General features: G+C 38.2%; 1 protein-coding gene across 2 annotated transcripts in view; it reads left to right on the top strand.

The window, feature by feature from the left end:
- Positions 1–16,187, top strand: part of FBN1 (fibrillin 1) — a 153,151-nt gene that overhangs the window by 90,973 nt on the left and 45,991 nt on the right. For both annotated transcript variants that reach the window (XM_054836941.1, XM_054836940.1), the window contains exons 20-32: positions 216–341; positions 996–1,115; positions 2,108–2,245; positions 3,229–3,279; positions 5,877–6,002; positions 6,802–7,026; positions 8,313–8,438; positions 8,531–8,659; positions 9,179–9,304; positions 9,392–9,517; positions 10,438–10,560; positions 14,245–14,370; positions 15,213–15,338. In XM_054836941.1, coding sequence (XP_054692916.1) covers positions 216–341; positions 996–1,115; positions 2,108–2,245; positions 3,229–3,279; positions 5,877–6,002; positions 6,802–7,026; positions 8,313–8,438; positions 8,531–8,659; positions 9,179–9,304; positions 9,392–9,517; positions 10,438–10,560; positions 14,245–14,370; positions 15,213–15,338 — 1,668 coding nt within the window. The remainder of the gene's footprint in view (positions 1–215; positions 342–995; positions 1,116–2,107; positions 2,246–3,228; positions 3,280–5,876; positions 6,003–6,801; positions 7,027–8,312; positions 8,439–8,530; positions 8,660–9,178; positions 9,305–9,391; positions 9,518–10,437; positions 10,561–14,244; positions 14,371–15,212; positions 15,339–16,187) is intronic.

The raw sequence follows: 16,187 nt of genomic DNA, 5'->3' as shown, positions 1-16,187 counted from the left end.
TGTCTACTAAAAGCATCTAGAAATCTGTTTAGTGTCTTTGAAAAACAGTGCAAGTCATGTGTGTGAGTATTCTCTCTTTCTGTCTATCCTTTGTCTCCTCCTTCTCTCCACACACACAAAATATAATGAAATGTGGCTGTTGGGAGGGAAATTCTGTCCTGGCTTCTATTCCAGAAATGTTTTCTTTCTTAAAAAGTTCTTGTTTTTCATTATAGACATTGATGAATGTGCGCTGAACATGCTGCTTTGTGACAATGGGCAATGCAGAAACACCCCTGGAAGTTTCACCTGCACCTGTCCAAAAGGATTTGTGTACACTCCTGACCTAAAGACGTGTGAAGGTAATTGGTAACACTCCATTTCATCCTAGTTTTATTCATTTGGATTGTTCTCAGATTGTGCCAGAAATACTTTGAACCTTAATGAGGATGTAACATGTAGAACTAAAAAAAAAACATAAAGAAATTATATGGGGAAGTAGGGGAATGAGGAGAGACGAGGCCAAAATGAAAGCATTAGATAACCTCATGGAATAGACTGTATTAGGTCTGTACTAGCACTCTCCTTATTGACCACTACCAGTGGGCCCATACTGTGCCAAGGGTGAGAAAAAATTGAGAAGAGCCAAGTTTTACAAATCCATTACCTTGTGTGGAGAACAGAGCCAGACGGCTCCTAGTTTGAATCCTTTTTGAGCCACAGACAGGATGTATATCAGATCATTTGAACAACACTATCCATCACCACAAAGCAGGGCAATAGCTGGATATCAGTGGAAAATGAGATGCTACTTCCAAGTTCAGTGTTTTAATGTTGTAATGTGTTAGTGTATCTTTAGGACACATGCATCATTAGTCTATTTTGAAGAACAGAAAAACAGAATATCAGGAAAGCTGGTCATGAGGAAAGCTTCCTCCATTTTTTCCTAAGTTGAAAAAGGCCATATGTATTTTTGTTAACACTTCTTGGCACTAACTGCAGTGTTTCTCTTCTAGATATCGATGAGTGTGAATCTAACCCCTGCGTTAATGGGGTGTGCAAAAACACACCAGGCTCTTTTGCTTGTGAATGTTCTCCTGAAAGTACTTTGGATACAACCAGAACCATCTGCATAGGTATTTATTCTTCTGAAGATTTTATGTTTGCTGGTTGAAAATGTCCAGTGACATACAAACATTGTACACCAAGTTTAGAAAATACTTAAAAATAGTGTAGATAAATTTAGTGGAAAATGTTACAGAAACAATGTTAAGAAAGTGGTTGTTTTCACCATTACTGTGGGTACATAAAGTGTGTCTAGCACTTGGGAGTGTGGTGTGCTTCCATGTCAAATTTGAAAGAGAGATGAAATTTTTTTGTAACAAGTACAGAAATACTAAGACTACTTCTTCAGGACTATGCTCACCCATTAAATACCCACCCCCCCCACCCCCACCCCCCGCCCCGAGAGGGGTGGACATGTTCTCATTAAGATCTTCTTTCTGGAAAGGCCAGTTTTCTATTTGAGATGGAGCATGAGTAAGTTGTGTACATTCCAGAGCAGCTCAAGAGCAGCCACGGACAATGCTGTGACTCAGATACTCTGTGGACTCATAATTTCTTCCTTTACCTGTTCTGGAGGGACAGTAATTTATAGCTGTTGCCTAGTCTGTGAGGAAAACTGTGGAACTATAGCTCTGTCTGCTCCTTAGCTATCTCCTGCCACTCCCGGTATGGGAGGATCAGATATCAAGACTGAGGGATCTAATAGATTAATGGAAGATCTACAAAGGGTTCGTATCTATCCCGTTCTTCTGCATGTGCCTCTAATCTGAGTTATAATAAATGCAATGACTCAGATCTCGAATGGTGTTGAGTTATTCCCTGTTAAGGTCAATAAACATAAACTAGGATTTGCAAGGGCTCTGTGCTGGCATGATTTCAGGCTATAGCCCAACATAGAGAAGGATAAATTAAGAGCTTTTAAAATAAATTCAGATCTGATGTGGTAAGTTATAATGAAAGGATGATTCTTTTCCATGGCTAAATTCAAGCGTGTTTGCAAATACAGTAATGTATAATGCTAAACAATCTGCATGACAATATGTTGGGTTTTTTTCCCAAAAAGAAACTGTTAAGGGTACCTGTTGGCAGAACATAGTGGATGGAAGATGTGAAATAAATATCAACGGTGCAACTCTGAAGTCCCAGTGCTGTTCCTCGCTAGGTGCTGCTTGGGGAAGCCCGTGTACCCCATGTGAACGAGGTAACACTGTTCATTTTCCTCAGGAACCTAGGATTTTTCCTATTGTGAGGTCGGTCCAGGTTATTGTCATAGAAGTTTGGGCACAGGCTAGACAATTATCAAGCATTTATTCCTTACTCAGTCTGAAAAAGAGAAGTCTTAATATTTGAAAGGTAGCATGTAGCTATAGAAGGTTCGAACTTTGGATTTTATAGTAAACATTTTACAAGTTAAAATTCTGAAGGGAAGGGACCGCACCTACAGTCTGTAACTTACAGCATTACTTTAGCATGGTTTGTCATAATTAGTGATCTAGTGCTCCTAATGATGTAGCAATAGATGCATGTTCCCCAGAGATCCCAAGAAAATGTTTGCAACAAATAGATCTTTGGTGTGGTAATGGAGGAAGGAGAGGGAGTAGCCCTTGTTATTATACTCTGTAGATTAACTGATGACCTAGAGAATTGTACGGTTGATCAAGAAATGGATTGAGGTCTTTGCATATTCACTTGATAGTTAGACTGAACTGTGGGATGAGCTGGGAATCCAGGGTTGAGCTGATGAATGCAGAAATGTGTGTGGGTTGTTATTTCTATATGCTGAAACCTGCTAGTTTGTTCAAATCTTTTTGGTTAAATTCATCCTGTATATCTTAGGAGAATTCATCCTCATCCATCCGTGGTAAATAGGGCTGTAATGTGCTGTGATCAAGTTGAATTAATTAATTGATTTGAATGAAGCAGGAATTCTATAACCACTTTTGGGTTAGCTAGATAGGATACATGGGAAGCAAAAAAGGATAATGGCTGACACTCTATAGAGTTTATGTAGCTGCTCCATCTTATCTCTATTATTTCAGAAAATACTGAGATACTGTCTGAGCACTCAGACTTCTCATAGCAATAAACTCTAGATAATATTTCGCATGATGAGTTTTGCACAATAAGTTAATGGTGAGTTTTGGACTGTAGCATTCTAAACGTCCACTTTTGTTTGTTTTACAGACCCAATATGTCAAAAGGGATATTCAAGAATAAGAGGAACATTGTGTGAAGGTATTTATTGTTGCCTTAACATAAATCAGAGCTTGAATGAAAAAATGCCAGTGTTTTAAGTGGTTAATTTAGCATAGAGCAACACTATGCCAAATTCTTACCTCGTGTAGTTCCATTGACTTCATTAAAGTTATGTCAGGGATGAATTTGGTTTCAGTTTGTTTAACATTCCTACATACTCACAGTTTATCTCAAAGCACACACTTGCAAATACAGTGTCTACCAGTATAAAGGAGATGGTTCTCTCTCTTCAAATACTGTTAACTGAGTAACCTATTTGGGCAAAGTATACATTTTGTGTATGTTATAAAACATGGCATTATTGATACAGGGGTATGACAAGCCATTACTATACTTTAGAAAAAGGATGTTTAAAGACTGTATTTCACATGAAAGTGTTTGTTTTGTTTTGTTTTTCTTACCTTGGCTTTATTCCATGCCAACACTATATGAAATCAGACATGTTCCAAAGCATAGTTTCATTGTCTTATTAAAAAAAAAAAAAAAAAGACATCAGGACACAGTTAAACTTTGGTTAAAGAAAAGGTTGAAGATTTTTTTTAAATGTGTAGCTTTTTGCTTGGTATGAGATGACTCTATACTGTTCTGTGAGAATTGAAGATCCCACCCTATTTCATCTTCATTTGAATTGATTTGAACCCCTGGCAAAGTACTGCATATTTCCATATTATGCAGAAGCTCAGAGAGTCTCAAACTGCTGTGGGTCATCCTGACTGACAACATCTGACATGACACTGCAGTTAAAATATTTTTAAAAAATTACTCCCATATGTAGCTTCCATAAAGAAACATTGTTTTTCCCTTAACAAAAAATAAAATTAAAAAAAAGAGAGGAACACCCTCACACATATTCTTTGCTTTCCAAATGATGACTGAATACCTTGGCACGTCTGTGCTGCAGACCCACTGTACATAACTTATCTGACCTCAGCAACGCTTTCTGGAGTGTGTAAGCGAAAGAAAAGGGGGAAAAAAAAAGTAGCCCCACCTATCTCTCTTCACAGGGAAAGTCTTAGAACATTTTCAACACTGCTGGGATGGAAAGTTTATCCTTCCAAAATGTAGACATAACTGTTTTCAGCATTTCCTTTACCAGCACTTCGGATTACATCTATTACATGCTTTAATCTTTTCTTATTTCAGTAGGACCTGGATAGCCCCAGATTTTTCAGAGTAGTTTCTTTCCCCTGTTTTTAACATACTGAAGCCATATTTGGGTTTCAACCAATGTAAGCATTTTTCAAGACAGGGGAAGATCTCTAGGAAATTTACTGGCAAGTGAGAGACGGGACAAGGGAGTAAGTTTGGTTCCCAAAAGGTGATACTCAGTTCTCCCATACACAGCTCATGTAAAATGAGTAATGGACCTTGTGCAAGGAAATAAGCAAACTAAATTGGCAGTGTGCCTCTAGTTTATGGGTGAGCCGTGGAGTTGTCAGCTGGAATATTGCTCACAGGCCATGAACTGTGTTTCAGTGGTTTCTAATCATCCACTGGCTTTACTTCCTGCCATCCAGTCAATTTGGACCTTTTATTTATAATACCTGTTCAAGGGCAGAGGCCACTGATGTCCACCCCACACTTATCTCCCACCCTGCTCCATGCAGTTTGAGAGCTGCAGAGTCTGTTCTCACAAGGAGTTTTGTCTGGAGGCCTGGAGAGTCCAACATACCCACTTTTTGATTACTCTATGTATGAGTGTTCAGCTATAGGTTATCAGAGTAATGCTTTTCTCATTTCTTGTTCTTATCTTCTGCTGTCTTAAAAATCATTATGCTTCCTCTTGGGCCATGTTTAATGCTGGAGGCTTTTTCCTAAAGGCAGTTGTGAAGCATATGGTTTTCACAAAGGGCACTGGTGGGAGGACCCCACACTTAGATTACTAAACATTTATTTATGCTCAGGCCAAGCTAACACAGTTAATCAAATTATCCTTACAGAAAAGTGCTAAATTTGCCACTTAGATATAGAAATATAATCTTTACTTAATGAAGTTAAACTCTGTGTGCAGTCATAAGGAGTTTATTTTAATCTATATAAAGGTACTAATTGCTGACAAGGTCATAGGGCCAGATTTCAAACAGTGTAGTTTCCAGACATGCAGAGGTGTGCCTGATCAGACACAAACTTTAAAAATAAAAAAAATTTAAAAAAATTTAAAAAATACAGCATAACTTCATCTTGATGGAATAATGCATAATCTCATTATGCACTTACCTTTGTCTTTCTTTACCCATTTGCTTCAAAAATCTGGCCCACAGTGAGTATGAAAATTGATGTAATTTTTAAGTGCTCCTCCCTTTTTTTTGTTACTTTTGAGTTTGATTTAAGTATATATAGGAATGGCAAATAACAACATGTATTATTTCTAATCATCAGCAGTTTTCTGTAATTACTTGGTTCTGGCCAACTTGCATAGGAAATCCTAAATATTTGGAATTCTGTCAGGCCATGTAAACTGCTGTGGTTTTGTATTTTGTCCTAAAAACAAACATTAGAAAGTTCTTTTTTTTTCCTGATTTGTTTCTGTTTAGCATGCTAGTGATTACTTTTATTCACATTTTGTTTGGAAATAGATGTAAATGAATGTGAGGTGTTTCCTGGAGTCTGTACAAACGGGCAGTGTGTCAATACCTTGGGATCGTTTGTTTGCCAGTGCCCCAATGGAATGTCTTTAGATGCTTCTGGACGGACATGTCTTGGTAGGTATTAATTCCATTTACAGCTCTACTAGGGAAGAGCAAATCTATGTGGTGAGCAATGTTTGCACTGCATGTTTTCTAACAAGTAAGGAAAGTGATTTTTGTCCACATAAGTAATTTTCAAATGGAATCAATCAAGGACATGAACTTAGTTCAGCTGCAATATGAACAGATTCCAATGGCAGTAGCTAAAGCCCATCACCATGTGCTAGCTGGTGAATAGCATTGATTTAGTTCCAGATTGTTCATCTCACAAATCCGTACAGGTCATCTGTGCTCTTAGCACCCTTCATCTGCAGCCCCCCCCCAAAATCACCAAGTTGGAAGAGTGGGGCGGGACCGTTGCAGGCTGGGACCCAGGCAACTGAGGAGGGATGTGGTGCACCTTAATGGAGGGTGCAACAGAACATCAAAGTTTTGTATGCTGTCCATCCTTTGTCCCTTTATGACAGTAAAGGCCTAAGATTTGTCTCAGAACAAGGCATATCTTGTAGTAATTAAAAGGCCTTATATAGGTACGGTAAGATGGAGTGCTTACAATCCTCTTCTGATCCAAAATTTACTTCAAGTGTTGAGCACCATTTTTCAGAGTGGTGCTTTAAACTTACTTCAGCTCTTAATTTCTGAGTTTGGAGGTAATGTTTTGCTGTTAGAAATTATGCAGTGTGCTTGGTATGCTCTGCTGAGTCCACAAAAACGTGGAGCAAATTGTCCTGTGAAGGAATTCTGGAAAAGGATTCCTCTGCAGTGAACTAAATTTTCTCTTTCTCTTTCAACATGTTGTTCAATTGCCTAACAGACATTCGCTTGGAGAGTTGCTACCTGCAGCATGAAGATGAGCAATGCACCTCACAAATACCAGGCCGGCACCGAATGGACGCTTGTTGCTGTTCAGTGGGGGCAGCGTGGGGCTTTGAGTGCGAGGAGTGTCCTCTGAAGGGATCACCTGAATTTGAAGCTCTTTGTCCAAGAGGATCTGGCTTCTCTACAAAGATAGAGATAACTGGGAAACCTTTCTCTAAAGGTATGTGATCCATTTGTGGTTCATTGCCAGCAAATCCTGCTGGCTTTTCCTTTTACTTTTCTCTCAGACAATTCCTGTGGGTTTGAAGATTTCAGTGATAGTCAGGCATTTCACTCATCTTAAGGCACATTTGAAAATCCAATTAGATTTCCTGGAAATTAAGGCCAGAATAAAACACAAGATAATTTAGTCTGTGTCACAGACTATTAAATACCATATAATGCTGCAGCCTCAAAACACTAGATTTGTGTCTCTACTAGAGAGGTTAAATTGTGCCTGACTTTACCTCCTGTGTTGCATCTAGTGGCACCTCTGGCAGATAGAATAGCTTTGAAAACCTGGCACCTCGTAGTACAAGAACTGGAACAAACTGAGCAGCCAGGTTTGGATGTATTGAAAGAGCAATCCTTCTTACATGTGCAGGGTGCAATAACTTTAATTCTACTGTGGAGCAGGCAAGGGAGGGTGAATAATTTTGGAAATTTCTTATGAAGCTACTTGGAGAAGTAGAGAAAAATGTTTCCAGGATGATAGCTCAAATCAGCAGAATTTAATTTACTGTAAACCAAGCCTTGTTATGAATGTTGTTGGTAAACTTCCAGCATTAAATGGAAATCACACAGTGACACCCTAGCATCACGTGCTGAAATCGGTCTTTACAGGGTTACCAGTGTGGTTAAGCTGGACAATGTCAGAAGCACAAATGGATGTGACTATGTTTATAAAGAAAGCCAGTTACCCCAAACTTAAATATTCTGAAGTCTGAAAGGAGGGGAAAATATATATGAATGACAGTTGCTGTTGTTAGTTTCAGCCTTAGTTTTATAAACAGTTACTAAGCCATTAATTATCCATAAAGAAGAGTGACATGTGCTTTTATTTATGCTTGTTATGTTTTCTGTGACTCATGGAAGTCACATTTATTTCTCAGAAACCAGAAGACAGAGTGGTTCTTTTGGAAGCTCCTTTTGCCCTTGTAGGTTTGATCTTCTGTCCACTGAAATCTTACTGTTGACTTCAGTGAGCTGCAGATCAGATCCTGCAGGACAAAGGGGAGACTAATACTGTTTTATGGCAGAAGATGCTATTGGCAGTTCCAGTGCAGTGTGTCTACATTGTTGGTTAGGTAGAAGTCAGTATCAGTTTATTTTGTGTGGTCTACAAGTTTCCCAAAAGGAGGGGTCATTATCATGAGAAAGGATGAGCTTTGAAGTCGGCACTGTTCTTTTGTGCGCTGTTTTTGTACAAAGTGATAACATCATATGTCCTTACTGTTTCATTTTTAGATATCAATGAATGTAAAATGGTCCCCAGTCTTTGTACCCATGGAAGATGCAGAAATACCATTGGTAGTTTTAAGTGTAGATGTGACAGTGGATTTGCCCTTGATTCTGAAGAGAGAAATTGCACAGGTAAACTGCATGGACGTATCTCTCATAACTTTGATTTGAAAAGGAAAAACTGAACTCCTTTGAAAATCCTGTGAACGTGTTTTGTGTTACAGATATTGATGAATGCCGCATCTCTCCTGATCTTTGTGGTCAAGGCATCTGTGTCAATACTCCTGGAGACTTTGAATGTGAATGTTTCGAAGGCTATGAAAGTGGATTTATGATGATGAAAAACTGCATGGGTATGTTTTTTATAGGTCATAGATGTGCAATAGTATGCTATGTGCTAGTATGATATGCATGATTTTGTTTGTTTGGTTTTTTTTTTTTGAAGGTTTGATTGCACCTGCATTTAGGTCCCTCTCATTTTGTGAGTTTTGTTAAAGCTCACTTTAACTTGATTCCCACCCCAAATGTGAATTCACTGCTTCTGCAGGATGCCAAAGCATAAATGAGCAAGGGTCAGGATTTTAGGATGTTAAATTTATCCCCGCAGTCCCCATTTTGCTAAGTGGGACACCATCCTGAACTTCGAAGTTAGGGTAAATTAAAATTTAGAAGAAGCCTTATTTGGTTGTTTTTTTGGTTTTTTGGGGTTTTTTTAACTGCACAGTGGTGTGAGGGATGACTAGCTGGAGGAAAGGCTCCAGACCTGATCTAGGCAGACGGTGCTGTGATGAGTAACAGACTATGGGGAGGGATGAGCTGCTGCTGTGGCAGTGCTGGCCCCTGCAGTGATGTGCTTTCCCTTCTCCCCACAGACATTGATGAGTGTCAGCGCAATCCCCTTCTCTGCCGAGGCGGCACCTGCATCAACACAGAGGGAAGTTTTCGGTGTGATTGTCCTCCAGGCCATCAGATATCACCAAATATCTCTGCATGTATAGGTGAGACATGCAGGCAAAATCAATATTATGCACAGGTATCATTTTCATTCAGACCTAAAATGCATTCCTCTTTTTCTTTTGCAACAGACATTAATGAATGTGACCTAAGCACCAGCCTGTGCCGAAACGGTCATTGTGTCAACCTGATTGGAAAATATCAGTGTGCTTGCAACCCTGGATATCAGTCCACACCTGACAAGTTATACTGTGTTGGTAAGTACAAAATCTACATGGGATCTCTGACAGGGACAATAAACCACAAATAATTGTTTCATTTTTAGTAGTTGTATACAGACATTTTATATATAAAGACATTTTAAACTGTGACTCAAAAATCTAGTGCAGTCTGTCAAAATAGTATGCAAAAAACCCAAAATGTGCACATCCATTACTTGCGAGGAATGAATGAAATTATGGCAGCACTACAATTAACTGTGTAATAGCTTATTTTCTCTAGTAAATCAATCATGATGCATAAAATAGCATACTATTTTAAATGGCCTAAGACTTCAGAGTTTGATCATTAAGAAGGAATACCTTGTTAAATCCTGAGTTCTATACTTTATTAAAAAATCAGCATTCCTGACAGACCATGAAGTAGCATCATGTGGTTCAGGTGAATTTTTCCTAATTTGATCTACAATTGTCTCAAATATAGGGCCTTTCCAGTAACTGTTTCCTTAAAGCCACATTTTGTAAATGATGTTTAGTTTAAATCACGTATTGTGCACTCTTTTATATGTATACATTTTATTGTGCCACAGAGATACATGATAGGTCCACTGGCTTTAATTCTGCCTAGCAGATATTTTTTTCCTTTTGATCCTTTTAAAAACTTTGTTGCCTTCATGATACTGTGGTAACCCAACAGTGGTATTTTTATATGTAGAAAGAGAACTGCAGAGGTGTTTGTATATGCAGTCAGATGATATTATCTTTTTCCCTCCCTGGTTTGCCTGACATCCATCCCAATGCCTGTATTTGCAAACAGTTGAATGTTCAAGGAGCATGCAGATATCAAGTGTGGATTCTGGATTGATGTTGGTCTGGAAAGCTGACTCAAAGCGTGTCCTTGAAATGTAATTTAAAGTAAAACGTATTGTGGGTTTTAACTGTAATTTTCTCTTTTCTAGATATTGATGAGTGCAGTATAATGAATGGTGGCTGTGAAAACTTCTGTACAAACTCAGAGGGCAGCTATGAATGTAGCTGTAAGCAAGGCTTTGCACTCATGCCAGACCACAGGACATGCACTGGTAAGGGAGATTTTGGGAACTTTTCCACTGGAACAGTTTATTTCAATAGTTTAAAAATGAACCTTCTTTTTAAGATTAAAGCTATTGTAACAAATGTAGTGTTAAAAAAAAAAAAAGTTATTAATGCATGGAAAGTGAAGTTCTTTTTCTAAAGTAAATATCTCCAAAGTATCAGAATTGGACAACTGCAGACTGAATTTCTTTGAAGGGAATTGATTCTTCATAATTCCAGAAAGTGTACAAGTTGATTTTGAGTTTGGTAACAAAAAGCTGTAATTTTTTCAATAGGAGATAAATTTTCTCCCTTGAGGTATTTTTTTAGATCCAAATCCAAAATGCATTGAAGTCAATGGAAAGAAGCCTCATAGACATAAGCCAAAATGCTCTGCATGTGTACTGATGGTTATATTGGAGAGAGAATAGACAGAAATGCTAGAAAAGGAGCTGATTGCCCCGTTCTGTGGTTGTGTGGTATCTGCTCTTAAGCAAGCAAGAAAATTCCTATTTTTAATTCTTTGTTTAGTCAAATGCAAGTATGCTGTGTTACTTCAAAACTGAATGACTTTCAGGCAAACTCAAATCTGAATAGTATGACTCTTTCTTAGCAAACAGCTCTCTTGCACTCTAAACAGGGTTTGTGAGAAATTTTTCAGAGCTCTGTAATGGCCGGGTGTTCTCCTTTGGGAGTCTGGGAGTCACAATCCCAGTAAGTGAATTGTATTTGGTGATTTCCACATGGGTTACTGGAAAGATAATTTTACCCTACTCTTCTCTTACTTCTTGCTGTGCAACCACTGGCCCACTGAGGCATGTGAATATTTGCCAGCTGTTTGCCAATTCCATCCAAGAGCTCTGTGAAGAGCATGAGAAATATAACAGGGTTAATCCCTTGGAATAGAAATGCCTTTCTAGTTGAACAAATGGAGAGTTTTCTATACTGAATTAATATAGAGAGATCATATTTAGATTTGTAAATATTTATAGACCTCTGACCAGGGTCTCAATTACCCTGAGGCCACTTGCTACCATTCCAAAGGATAAGAGCCTTAAAGCATAGTTAAATGTAGTTTGCTCCCCCATTGTAGTTTCCACTGTCAGAAAGATGTAAAGTAGCCAGTCTTCAGCAAGCATCGGACCCTTGTTCAAAGAAAGAAATCAACTGGAAAAAGTGCAAATTTGACTGATCCTGAAATTAAGTCTTTCAAAACCTAAAATATGTAGATTAGAAATAGTTTTCTTTAGGGCAAATTTCTAGAAAAGGCAAGTTCATACAAAAACTTGCCCAAACATTGGTGTTTAGGGCACTTTTTCAATGCAAAAATAAAACCAGTTGATCAAAATTGTGCCTCAGCCAAAATCTAAACCTCAGTGAGAGGATTAGAGGGACACGAGAGGGAAGAGGGGGGAGGAGCAGGGTTCTCTGAGCCACTTTTCTGTTTTCATCTTCTTGGCTTGACTGGGGACTAAATGACCCGAGTGTATACTTGGACAGTCTTAGGGATCTCAAGTCTACTGGCTAAAAACAGTTCTGTGCTTTACTCCTGCTTGCCCTAAGCCACCCAAAGACATCTCTAAACCCAAAACCGGAGCAGGCCATTTAGAGCACCTTCCTGCATATTAAACTAAAAACTTTGGAATAGAAAACTATAATCTTTCCCTTCTCCAAATTAAAAAGGGAGGAAACAATTGCCTTTGCTGTGGGGAGGGGATGGATTCTCAGTGTTACATTTCCATAGAAGTTTGTAGTCAGATCTTACCTGGGTGAGGAAATAAAATGCATCTGATCTTAGTTCTGAATTTTTGCATATCTATATTCAGCCTTGAGTCTGAAAAATAGAATTTTATTCATAGGCCAGCCAGTAATAGCTATTAGCCATTCATTTTTGTATTCTTCTCTAAGAAAGACTTGAATGCAATAGCCAGCACATAAAAAGGTTTAAATAGCAGAAACACCAGACACCTTTGGCTATCAAGTCAAACTCTACCTTAGAAAATACCCAGAGATGTGAGTGTTCACCATCACCACCCTTTTAGTATCTAAAAATGCTGCCACCTTCTCTTGAAGAGATATTAATTAGATATTTAAACATCTGGTGAATGTTCAAAATCTGCATGCTGAAATTTTGCCTGTGCCCAAACTGAGTGAAAAATAAGAAAAAATGTATTTTATTACTTTCTCTACTCATTGCACTGAATATCTGGCTTTACTGTGTTAGATGTTTGTGCATGGTACAAGATATGGTAGCACTGTGACCTGAGTATGTGAAACACCTATTTTACATTTTCAGTTTGCTCTCTGTGTGAACACGTCTTTTATCTTTAACATCACACAAAGCTGGAAGCCATTACAGAATATATTTCTCGATAATTAAGCTGGTAAGAATGCTGTTCAGTTCAGTAGCAGGTCAGGTTTGAATTGGTGAGGTTATGCATAAATAATCTGCTCAATTAGGAGTAACGACAGGTTCTTTGTCAGCTGATTTTCCCCCAACTGTGAAATCAGTACAGTGACAGGTTAGTAAATAAAGTTCTTTATTTCTGTCATTATTATTGCCATTTCTAGAGCTTAATTTTGCATGTTAATTCAAATTCCATTCCAAATTAACATTTCCAGGCTAATGTCCATGCCAACATTATTTGCTTGTTAAGATGAACAGGGACTGGTCAGCCTTCTTCCTTGCAGAAGCTGTGAATCCACACAAACACTAGCTGCTAGAAATACAGAAGAATAATGAACATAATATTTTAAGTTAAAGTGAGTTCATTTTCTGCAGCTGCATAATTACTGCAATCCACAATAGACTGGACTGATAATGAGTTACACCCTTTCTCTTGGAGGGGGTTCCTGAATCTTGTCCTTTTTGTGCTGATTTTTTTCCCATGGTATCACTAGGCAGAGTTTCTGATTTTTGCTCTTGCTGGTCTATGTTGGTGCTGACACAGGGAGATTCTAGGGATTTTTACAAGGAACGCTAATACGACCCTAGGGACTCTGAAAGATTCCAGACCTTAGCATGGCTGCATTAATATAATAAAGTGTCTGCTTCTGTAGCTTGGCCCCAATCAATGATGGCCAGTTTCATGAATTGAGAAAACAACTTACACGCTAAAGGATGTAACTATATGGCTGGCCTGGCCAGTCAGCTGAAATGCTAAAAACCCCCATAAAATCTCTCAGTGAAATAAATGTATCTACTGTAATTATTCCCATCATGAGTTTGACTCTGTATTTCAAGTTTGTCACCACCCTTTAGACCTGTAGAGGTATTCTGCATGTACAATGGCTTTTTTAAGCTCTGTGAAGTCCGATATTTTTGTCACTGAATTTGACTTCAGAGCTTCCATTGAGTTCAACAATGATGGATTGTATCCAAGAACCTCCAGTTGTATGTCGCCATGTGGTGTGACAAAGGTTCTGTTGTGGGGGTTTTTTTTATGTCAATGACTTTTTTATCTACAAAGTTGGTTCCTGTTCCCATTGGAGCAAGAGGGGAATCTTTGCCACTAACTTTAGCTGGAGATGAGGACCTACCCATCAGGACAATTTTGCAATGTACCATTCCGTTATTTGCAAGGATTCAATCTTTGTAATATTTACCAGAGCATTAAAATGTTTGCTTGCCATGATTATGGTTAGTTGCATTGCATAAAGGTAGCATATTTTAATCTGATTTTTCCCTGTAGATATTGACGAGTGTGAAGACAATCCTAACATCTGTGATGGAGGCCAGTGTACAAACATTCCAGGAGAATACCGGTGTCTTTGCTATGATGGATTCATGGCATCTGAAGACATGAAGACTTGCATAGGTAAGTGAAAGTACATATTTTCAAGTCTGCATCAACCAGGGAAAAATTATTTATTAAGGCACTATTTCCAAGTAGGCAGACAATGATATTTAAAGAGTATTGCTTTTATGCCCTAATTTTGGCCATCTGACCATAGGACCAGCCCCATTGCACAAGCTATGTTTATCAAATGCAGATGCAATCTCTGTATATCCCTGCAGACTGGGATGCAAACATGATCTATAGCATCGTATCTTTGGGTCCTCTTCCAGTGAGGTTTTTATGCAGCTCAGATGAAAGAGTGCTTGCAGAAGGGAAGTGCTGGTGGGTGACACTGTGGAAAATTTCTAGCAAGATAAATCACCAGTGCTGATTTTAAACTTGTCTCTAAGACAAAACTATGTGCAAGTGCTGTACCTCAGTAGAACAAAGTCATGAAACAGTGTATCTCCAAAACCAAATTTTCACATTTAAATTAAAAATATGGAGTGTATTTGAGGAGACATATTTGTACAAAACTAGATAAGGTATGCATGCGTACATAGATGTATATACATATACCCATATACATATACATAAAAAGCATCAATAAATAGTAACAGTCGTTCTTTGGATCATATGCTGAATCTTAGTCTCTATTTTTAAGGAAAGTTGGAATTAAAGGTATGTTAATACAGATATGGTAATACAGCAATGTTTAACCAGATCTCAAAACGTACGCTAGGTAAGGAAGAACTAACCTAAATAGTTTTTTCTTTGCATATATAGACCCATTTTTGTACCACAATGTCATATCTCCAGAGATTTTGCCAGTTACATTCTAAGAATTTTATTTAATAAATCTTAATTCATGGTTTTTTTAGATGTTAATGAGTGTGATCTGCATCCAAACATCTGTCTGAGTGGAACCTGTGAGAATACAAAAGGCTCATTTATCTGTCATTGTGATATGGGATATTCAGGCAAGAAAGGCACAACTGGTTGCACAGGTATGTTTTAAAGTTTAATTATTAACTTCTAGTTAAATGTGTGAGTCTGCGTGGCCTTTTCTCTAGTGTTCAAACCCTACTCTCGCTGTGCTTCTTTTCACTTATTTGTGCTAAATATTGTATATCTTACCCAAATTTGCTGAGCTTCTCTTCTGCGGCCCAGCATTCAGCCTGGTGCTGCTTCTGCTGAAACAAGTGACAAAATGTCCACTGGGAACAAAATTGGTCTTTGTACTGCATTGTTGTTGGTCTAAGAGACCAGCAAATGCCATTGCCTGTAACTTGACAGACTCCTGAGGACCTCAGTGCATTTGGATTAGTTAATTATATACTATGCATGCAAATAACAGGTATCTGTTCCAAGCATTATTTTGGCAAATACAGATGACTTGACATATGTGCTAAAATATATTTTCAGGTTTTGCAAAGTGGCAACAATACAGCTACTCAACTACATTATATCAGCAAAATCAGAATTTGCATTATTTCATGTATTGCCAGCAAACAGAAATGAGATTCAAATATACAGGCTCTGAGGGCATGATATTAATAATCCTAGTGCTGGTGTCTCAAGCCAAGGTGTTGAGAGTCTTAGACTTTGCCCAAATACGAATGCAAACATATGTTTAATATAATTTTTAATGTAGACTTGGCGTAAACACATTTCTGGCAATGTCTTTGAGACAAACTTTTATTCTTAGTCTGCCCTTATTGTACAGAGTTAATAATGTACTTCTGTAAGTGCCCCAAAAATGTGAAGCTGGTTTTTTTTACAGCTCTCTTAGAACAATTTGAGAGCTGGAGTTGTGCTTTGCATATTGGACTGTGGACGAATAGTTGTGCATTAGT

This window comes from Grus americana, chromosome 10 (assembly GCF_028858705.1).
Source record: "Grus americana isolate bGruAme1 chromosome 10, bGruAme1.mat, whole genome shotgun sequence".
NCBI classification, from domain to species: Eukaryota; Metazoa; Chordata; class Aves; order Gruiformes; family Gruidae; genus Grus; species Grus americana.
The sequence above is the reverse complement of the archived record's forward strand: the minus strand, read 5'-3'. Positions and strand labels throughout refer to the sequence as shown.